Genomic DNA, 9896 nt, shown 5'->3' with positions numbered 1-9896 from the left:
TGACCAACCTCCTCCTTACCACCACCCCCCTCCACAAGCGCCTACTGCAGGGCCGTCTGCCGGCACCCGGAGTCGTAGGGGGGCATCAGCAGACGGGCCTGATTCAACTGTGGCCTTACCCCTTCGGGCGGTCGGGCCCCCTCCAGCCGATCAAAATGAGTTGCAGGTATTGCAATATTGGCCTTTCTCTTCGTCTGATCTATATAATTGGAAAGCTAATAACCCCTCTTTTTCGGAGAATTCTGCCGCCCTTACAGGTTTGGTCGAGTCACTAATGTACTCACACCAGCCCACATGGGATGATTGCCAGCAACTTCTAAACACCCTTTTTACTACCGAGGAGAGAGAGCGGATTGTCACAGAGGCAAGAAAGACAGTTCGTGAACCCGCTGGGCAACCGGCGCTGACGGCTGCGGAAGTCGATGAGCTGTTCCCCATAACGCAACCACAATGGGACTATAATACTACAGCAGGTAGGGAACGGCTGTCCATCTACTGCCGGGCTCTGGTAGCGGGACTTAGAGGGGCGGCAAGGAAACCCACAAATTTGGCAAAGGTAAGAGAAATTATGCAAGGGTCGAACGAGCCCCCCTCTGTATTTCTCGAACGGCTTATGGAAGCCTATCGAATATACACTCCCTTTGACCCAACGTCAGAGGGACAGAGGGCATCTGCTATCATGTCCTTCATTGGACAATCGGCCTCGGATACAAAAAGAAAATTACAACACATCGAGGGGTTACAAGATTATACCCTCCGGATGTGGTTAAAGAGGCCGAGAAAGTATATCACAAGAGAGAAACGGAGGAAGAGAAGCAGGAGAGGGAGAGAAATGAGAGGGAGGAGATGGAGAAGAAAAGGCAGAAACAAAAAGATAAGAATCTGACCAGAATTTTGACTGCCGTTATGGCAGAAGGGAGACGTCAGGGAGCTGGGAAACCGCAGGCAGGTTACCTGGGCGACAATAGAAGACAAGGACCCAGGAGATCCGGAGGGGGAAAAGGGCGAATCGGTTTGGAAAAAGACCAGTGTGCATTTTGCAAGGAAAAAGGACATTGGACACGAGAGTGCCCTAAGAGAAAGGGGCTAAAAATCATGGCCCTAGAAGAAAACGAAGACTAGGGGAGACGGGGCTCGGCTCCCCTCCCCGAGCCTAGGGTAACCTTAAGAGTGGAGGGGACTCCTGTGGACTTTTTGATCGACACAGGAGCCGAATACTCTGTATTAAAAGAACTCATGGGAAAAGTCAAAAATGAACGAACTATGGTAATTGGGGCCACTGGGAAAAAGATGTATCCTTGGACGACTGCCAGAACAATAGACCTGGGGAGGAACCAGGTATCCCACTCGTTCCTAATTATTCCTGAGTGCCCAACCCCTTTGTTGGGGAGAGACTTACTAACAAAATTGAAGGCCCAGATTAAGTTTTCCTCGACTGGGCCCGAACTGACTTGGGACGACAAAACACCCGGGACTTTTACACTATCGCTTCATTTGGGGGAAGAATATAGAATCTATCAGAAGAAGGGGGAACCGTCAAAAGACATACACACCTGTCTAACCCGTTATCCCCAAGCATGGGCAGAGACAGGAGGGCTGGGGATGGCAAGGCAGGTCCCTCCAATCGTCATTGAGTTAAAATCTGGAGCTACCCCCACAGCGATACGACAGTACCCTCTGAGGAGAGACGCCTTAAAGGGAATGCGGCCACATATAGAGAGGCTAATACAACAAGGGATCCTAGTTCCGTGCAAATCCCCGTGGAACACCCCTCTGTTGCTAGTGAAGAAACCAGGGACAAACGATTACCGTCCGGTTCAGGACTTGCGAGAGGTAAACAAAAGAATTCAGGACATGCACCCCACGGTACCAAATCCCTATAACCTTCTGAGCTCTCTTCCAGAAGGACGAGTATGGTACACCGTGCTGGACCTGAAGGACGCGTTCTTTTGCCTCTGCCTACACCCACACAGTCAACCACTGTTTGCTTTCGAATGGTGTGACCCAGATAGCGGCCGGGTAGGGCAGCTCACCTGGACGAGATTACCCCAAGGATTCAAGAATTCCCCCACGCTCTTCGATGAGGCCCTACACCGAGACCTTGCAGCATTCCGGACGAAGAATCCCCAAGTGACCTTATTACAGTATGTGGATGATCTGTTGCTGGCAGCCCCGGATCAACTAAGCTGCAAAAAGGGGACTGAGGAGCTTCTAACCGAACTGGCTAAGCTGGGATATCGAGCCTCAGGGAAAAAGGCTCAGATATGCCAGAAAGAGGTAATATATTTAGGTTATACCCTAAAAGACGGGCAGAGGTGGCTCACTGAGGCCCGGAAACAGACCATACTGCAGATACCTACCCCAACCACACCACGTCAGGTGAGGGAATTCCTGGGGACGGCAGGATACTGTCGACTTTGGATACCGGGGTTTGCCACTTTAGCTGCCCCTTTGTACCCGCTCACAAAAGAAAAAGGAGAGTTCATTTGGACTGCAGAGCACCAGAAAGCTTTTGAAAGCCTAAAGAAGGCCCTGCTGCAGGCCCCTGCCTTAGCATTACCTGATTTAACCAAACCATTCACTTTATTCGTCGATGAAAGGAATGGGGTTGCCCGGGGGGTGCTGACCCAAACCTTGGGACCCTGGAAGCGTCCAGTGGCCTATCTATCAAAAAAATTAGACCCTGTTGCAAGCGGCTGGCCTTCATGTTTAAAGGCCATTGCCGCTGCTGCTTTGCTGGTAAAGGACTCAGATAAGTTAACATTTGGTCAGTAACTGTCTATTGTAGCCCCCCACGCCTTGGAGAGCATTGTCCGGCAACCCCCAGACTGATGGATGACAAATGCCCGGATGACCCACTATCAAAGTTTGCTTTTGACAGAACGAATTGTATTTGCACCACCAGCTGTCTTGAATCCAGCCACCCTGTTACCTGAGATGGGAGATTCCCCCATCCATGATTGTGAGGACGTTCTGGCAGAGGAAACTGGTGTCCGGGCGGACCTGATGGATCAACCTATGCCAGGGGTGCAGGCATGGTTCACAGATGGGAGTAGCTACCTTGTGGAAGGTAAACGAAAGGCTGGGGCAGCAGTGGTAGACGGGAAGAGAGTCGTCTGGGCAAGTGCCCTACCCGAAGGAACTTCGGCGCAAAAAGCCGAACTAATAGCCCTAATACAGGCCCTAAGACTGGCAGAGGGATTGTGTATCAACATCTACACGGACAGTCGATATGCCTTTGCAACAGCACTTGTGCATGGCGCCATCTATCGCCAAAGGGGGCTATTAACCTCGGCAGGAAAAGACATCAAAAATAAAGAAGAGATATTAAGCCTTCTGGAAGCAATCCACCTTCCAAAGAAGGTATCTATTATGCACTGCCCAGGACACCAGAAAGGCTCAGACCTTGTAGCAAAAGGAAACCAGATGGCTGACAAACATGCCAAGGAAGCGGCACAAGGATCCATGATTCTATTGGCAAATACCAGAGATTCTATTCAAATAAAGAGGTCAGAAGCGGCGGAAGGAACCACTCTCTCTGAAGAAGAGGGCATAGCCTATATTACCCGCATACATCAACTGACCCACCTGGGGTCGGAAAAAATGATTGCACTGGTAAAGAAGTCACGGAATAAGATACCAGGACTGCGGAGATTGGCGGAGAAAGTGGCCCCGTGACTGCCAAGCCTGTGCAATAACAAATGCCGGGTCCAGTAAGAGTCCCAAAGGGACGAGGCTACGGGGAGACCGCCCTGGCACTTACTGGGAGGTAGACTTCACTGAGGTAAAGCCTGCAAAATATGGCAATAGGTACCTGCTGGTCTTTGTAGATACCTTTTCAGGATGGGTAGAAGCTTTTCCGACAAAAAAAGAGACGGCTCACGTGGTAGCCAAGAAAATTTTGGAAGAAATTTTACCTCGATTCGGAATTCCAAAGGTAATTGGGTCGGACAATGGACCTGCATTTGTCGCCCAGGTAAGTCAGTTACTGGCTAAGCAATTGGGGATTGACTGGAAGCTTCATTCTGCCTACAGGCCCCAGAGTTCAGGACAAGTAGAAAGAATGAATAGAACCATAAAAGAGACACTAATCAAGTTAATTTCAGAGACCGGTGGGGGTGATTGGACAGCCTTTCTCTCCCTTGCTCTTTTTCGCGCGCGGAATACCCCTGGACCGAGCGGACTAACCCCTTTCGAAATAATGTACGGGTCACCTCCACCCATAAACGAGACTTTGGGGAATACAATGCTCCTTGATGATGGTATTGTTCCCACTTCTCCCCTCGTAGCTCGACTGAAGGCGCTGGAAGTAGTTAGGAAGGAGATTTGGGAACAGTTGAAAGAGATCTACGCTCCAGGTGACGCTGCAGTCCCACACCAGTTTGAAGTTGGAGATACAGTACTGGTAAGACGACATCGAACTGGAAACCTTGAACCTAGGTGGAAACGACCTTACTCAGTACTCTTAACTACTCCCACAGCGGTAAAGGTAGACGGTATAGCTGCTTGGGTCTACGCCTCGCACGTAAAGAAGGCACCACCAGGGACAGATCAAAATGAGTGGACAGTGGAAAAATCTGATAATCCTCTTAAGTTACGTTTGCTTAGGAACCAACAGTAGCTACCCCCAAGGCTCCCATGAGAGGGAAAACTTGGTGGTGGGGTTAATCAAGGATTTTGGTATTGTACAAAATGCATCTACAATCACTGCATGCTTACCGCTTCCACAAGCGGCTGGGGAACCCGTACCGTGGGGAATTATCCCAATCGGTGACATACCGAAGTTAAACACAACTACGACTTGGAGTTGCGAAAATGTACCCCAGCAACATACCGTACAAAAAGACATTTGTGTAATAATTCAACCCCTGACAAAGGGAGAATGTGAGAAGGAAAAGGGGTTTTATGAATGGGCAGATTGGGCAGTATACCTAAACAAAGGCATCATAAGCAAATGTGTGATTTCCCCTCCGTCAGCAACAACAAAACCTTGTAGTAGAATGACCATATCAAGGAAACAAACCACGTATGAAGAAAGGTGCAAAAACGTTACTCTAACGAGAACGTTGGAGGCTGAATGGGATTCCATATGGGGACCCGGCCTGTCCGACACTTACAGCTATCTGGGACAGGTAAAATGGTGTGTGCAACTCAAGGGAAAACATAATCATTCTCATAACACTGTGGTCGAGACAGGCACCTCTGACAGGACGATGGGCAAACAGGCTCATGATTGGAGTTGCACCACCACCTTTGACTGTGATACTCCGGAAGCCCAAATAGGATTTCCCCCTGTACGATATCTGTTAAAATGGGGATGCGAGTGTCAAGGATATAAGCATACAATTGCAGATGAGGTAAAAAGTAATAAAGGACTCGATAAGGGAGTCATAAATTGCAGAACACAGACAATTAGGAGTCTGGGGAACTTAGTTTGCGTCACGAGCGATGGTAAATGGACCACGCATATGTCAATAGATGGCCCCGTTGCCAAAATCACAATAGGGGTTCCTACATTATGCCCATATTGGAAGAAGACCAAATTAGAAATGAAGGCAACCGGGACAAAAAGACAGATAGGAGATGACATCCCAGGAGATGACGAGTGGCAGGAACCGAGTACAGGAGTAAAGGTTGGATGGATATTAGAATCCTTGTTCCCACAAATCTCGTCATATCGTAATAGGGAAATGTTGAATAAGTTGTTAGGGCAAACAGCTAGGCTGGCAGCAGCTACGAAAAAGGGATTTAAGGATATGAATATACAGCTACAAGCAACTAGCAAAATGGCGTTGCAGAACAGAATGACTCTAGATATGTTGTTGTTAAAGGAGCATGGGGTATGTGGGTATTTGAGCCGCAAGATTGATCACTGCTGCATTCACATACCAAACATGACGATGGCAGTAGAAAATGATATTTCTAAATTAGCGCAGGTAGAAACCGACACCAAGAAGATCAAAGAAGAAGCTCAACGGAACTGGGTTGGGGCACTATTTGGTTCTTTAGGATTTCAGGTGTCTGGATGGATCTCTTCGATGGTCCAAACTATAGTTATGATTATTGTAATGCTGCTTATGGTTTATACTGCTTATAAGTGTATTCTAGGGGTCATTACAAGAGAGAAGCGCAGTATCAGCCAACTCATAGAGAAGAAGCCTGCGCAGCCGTAAGAAGAAGGATGGAAGAGTAATTTAAACCCCAGAAGAAAATATTAGCTTTGCTTATGCTATAGTAGTGTGATGTGAAACCCCCACCCAGATGCCCTGAGAGGTAAACCTCCAAAATTCTAAGATTAGAATTATTAACAAAAAGGAGTGGGGAATGAAAGAATAAAATGAAATAAAATGGAGTCGGTGAGGCTAAGTCACAGCAAGGCCGACTAGGCCACGAGAAAGGATGATGAAACCAACCCTGGCCATTGCATCAGAAACCGCAGGGGCTGAGAAACATTTTCTCAGAAAATTGGATACACTGTCCCCACCTTGCCAGCAGGGCACCTGGGTTAAGGGGAAGTTTTGTGCGTGTGTTGGAATTTTCCGTCACTCATCCCCAGCATATATAAACCCCTACCTGCAAAGCCTCGGGGCCGCCTCCTCTATCTCCTGCGTGAGATACGAGACGGCCCGGAGCTCCGCAATAAAGCTCACCTCTTGCTTTTGCAACAAGCCGGTCTCTCGTCTTCCTTGGGGTGTTCGCCGTCTGGGCTTGGAGCGAAAGCCTGCAGCTTTCACAGTTACCCAGAGAAAATACATTCAAGACAATACATAGAAAATACATGAAGGAAAGGACACGAGCAAACACCAGTTATCACTGTCCACACCCGCTGTCCCTGCTGTCATCTGAGGCTCTCCTGATTCGCCATCCTCCCATGCACCCACACTCTGGAAATGCAGCTGTACGTTGGGTTTCCCCAGTTGCTTGTAACAAAAACTTTGATGTAAGGAAAAGCTCTGGGGAGCGGCGTGTTCTGTGAAGAGAGACAAGGAAATGCAGGTGTTCAGAGCAACAGTGCAGCCATATCTCCCCCTGCCAGCCCCGCTCCTGCTCAGGGATCAGGCTCCCCAAAGCAGCTGGGCATCCTCTGCACGCCGGCCCCGCTAGGGCTGCGCCTCCTTCCCTCGGCCCTTTGCCTCTGCTGCTTGTTCTGTGCTGACAGAGAGGCCCAGGAGGGGCTCTGACGCGTAGGGCAGCTGCTGGGCAGCCCCACCAAGCTCCCGCTGTCCCCTGGGCTCGCCTTCCCCTGCAGCCTGAGGGCAGGGGACAGAAGGGGCTGTGCTGGGAGGAGAGGACACTGTCCCACCCGCCACAGGCCACAGGACGCAGCGCTGGTGCTGCCCGAGGGCTTTTGGCACTGGGCACCCCTCTTTCTGCAGGGCACAAAGGCCTTGTGCAGTGTCTGTGTGTGCAGCTGGCTCTGCTGAAGGCAGTGGCTGCAGCCAGAGATCTCTCAGAGCTTGTGCTCCCACCCGCCCGATCCTGCCCGTGTTCTCCTTTTGCTGCCACCACCACACGCTGCTCAGCTCTCACAACCCCACCAGGTCTCTCTCAAAGCGAGCCAGTGCCCAGGGAGACAGCATTCACACGCTGCCTGCTGTGCACTTGCAGGCAAACCCTTTTTGCTCCATGGCATCTCTCCCCCGTGCACAGGCCGTACCTTCAGAGGGAAGGGCTGAACGGCCTCTTTTGCCACGTCGTACGTGAGGGTCCCAAGCTGAGTTTCCTCTTTTCCCGACGCCTCCAGTCCCTCGGGGCAAAGCACAAGGAGAGCAGCTCAGATTCATGTCAACAAAGAGGCAACGTGCAGAATCACAGAACCAGAGCATCTCAAGGGTTGGGAGGGACCTGGAAAGCTCATCCAGTGCTACCCCCCTGCCAGAGCACGACTCCCTAGAGTAGGTCACACAGGAACTCGTCCAGCTGGGTTGGAATGTCTCCAGAGAAAGAGACTCCACAGCCCATCTGGGCAGCCCCTTGCAGTGCTCCCTCACCTCAGCAGGGAACAAATTCCTCCTTCTGTTTCTTTGGAACCTCTTCCGTTCCAGTTTGTCCCTATTGCCCTTTGTCCCATCATTGGCCATCCCTGAGCACAGCCTGGCTCCATCCTCCTGACACCCACCCTTGATGCCTTTGTAACATGAATGAGGTCACCTCTCAGTCTCCCCTCCTCCAAGCTACAGAGCCCCAGCTCCCTCAGCCTTTCAGCACAAGAGAAATGCTCCACTCCATCATCTCTGTGGCCCTGTGCTGAACTCTCTCCAGCAGCTCCCTGTCCTTGCACTGAGGGGCCCACAACTGGACACACTGTTCCAGATGTGGTCTCACGAGGGCTGAGGAAAGGGGGAGCAGAACCTCTCTCCACCTGCTCACCACAGTCCTTCTAATCCACCCCAGGATGCCATTGGCCTTGTGGGCCACGAAAGCACATTGCTGGCTCATGCTCATCCTGCTGCCCACCAAGACCCCCAGGTCCCTTTCCCCTACACTGCTCTCAGAGTTCATTTCCCAACCTGTGCTGGTACATGGGGTTGTTGTCTCCCAGGTGCAAGACTCCACACTTGCCCTTGTTGAACTTCCTTAGGTTTCTCTCTGCCCATTCTCAGCCTGTCCACGTCTGGTTGGATGGCAGCACAGCCTCTGGGGTGGCAGCCACCGGCCCAGTTCAGTATCAGCAGCAAACTTGCTGGCAGTGCCTCTGTTCCCACAGCAAGGTCACTAATGAATAGATTGAACAGTACCGGGCCCAGCACCGACCCCTGAGAGACTCCACTAGACACAGGCCTCCAGCTGGACCCTGCCCCATTGGTCACCACTCTGCCTTCTGCCCTTCAGCCACTTTACACTCTACCTCATGGTCTGATCATCCAGCCCACACTGCCTCAGTTTTGCTGCCAGGATGCTGTGGGAGAAGGTGCCAGATGCTTGACTGAAACCCAGATAAACCACATCCGCTGCACTGCCACCATCTATCCACCTGCTTACATCTTCAGCAAAGGCTCTCAGGTTGGTCACACGACTCCCCCTTGGTCAAGCCATGCTGATTGCTCCCAATGATCCTCTTGTCCTTTAACTGCCTGGAGACAGCGCCCAGGAGAAGTTGTTCCATCCTTCCCAGGGATGGAGCTGAGGCTGAGCGCTCTGGAGTTTCTCAGCTCCTCCTTCTTACCCTTGTTGAAGACTGGAGTGACATTTGCTCTCCTCCAGCCCTCAGGCACCTCTCCTGTCCTCCATGAATTACTGAAGAGGATGGAGGGTGGTTCAGCAATGACTGCCTCCAGCTCCCTCAGCACCCGCAGGTGCATCCCATCGGGGCCCATGGATTGATGCACATCCAGACTGCTCAGCTGATCCTGATCCCAGTCCTCAGCAACCAAATACAACTCCTCCTTCAACCTGACTTCCTCTGGAGTCTGGGGCTCCTGAGGGCAGTCTCCAGCAATATACACAGAGGCAATGGAGGCATTCAGTAACTCTGCCTTCTCTGTCTCCTCTGTCACAAGGGCACTCACCTCGTTCAGCACTGGGCCTACATTGCCTCTGGTGTTAGTTCTACCTGCAGTGTATTTGAAGAAGCCCTTCTTGTTGTCCTTGTCCTCCCTTGCAAGGTACAACTCCAATGAGGCTTTAGCTTTCCTGCTTGCCTCCCTACATCTTCTGACAACAGTCTTACATTCATCCCAAGTGGCCATCCCTTCCTTCCATCATCTCTAGACTCTCTCCTTCCACTTGAGTTTGCCCAACAGTTCCCTGTTGAACCATGTGGGTCTCCTGGCTCCCTTCCTGGACTTCCTACCCGCTGCATGCTCTGATCCTCAGCCTGGAAAAAGGGATCTTTGAATACAGACCAACTCTCTTGGGCCTCTTTGTCCTCTTAATACCCTGTCCCACAAGATGTC

General features: G+C 51.0%; 1 protein-coding gene across 1 annotated transcript; it reads left to right on the top strand.

Annotated features, from left to right (window-relative positions):
* Positions 1-1218: 1218 nt before the first annotated feature.
* Positions 1219-4621, top strand: LOC133629262 (uncharacterized). The gene is given in 2 exon segments (XM_062019917.1): positions 1219-3672; positions 3674-4621. Coding segments are annotated over 2 exon segments (3384 nt in total). The 5' UTR covers positions 1219-1236.
* Positions 4622-9896: the final 5275 nt, after the last annotated feature.

This window comes from Colius striatus, unplaced genomic scaffold (assembly GCF_028858725.1).
Source record: "Colius striatus isolate bColStr4 unplaced genomic scaffold, bColStr4.1.hap1 scaffold_35, whole genome shotgun sequence".
Lineage (NCBI taxonomy): Eukaryota > Metazoa > Chordata > Aves > Coliiformes > Coliidae > Colius > Colius striatus.
The sequence above is the reverse complement of the archived record's forward strand: the minus strand, read 5'-3'. Positions and strand labels throughout refer to the sequence as shown.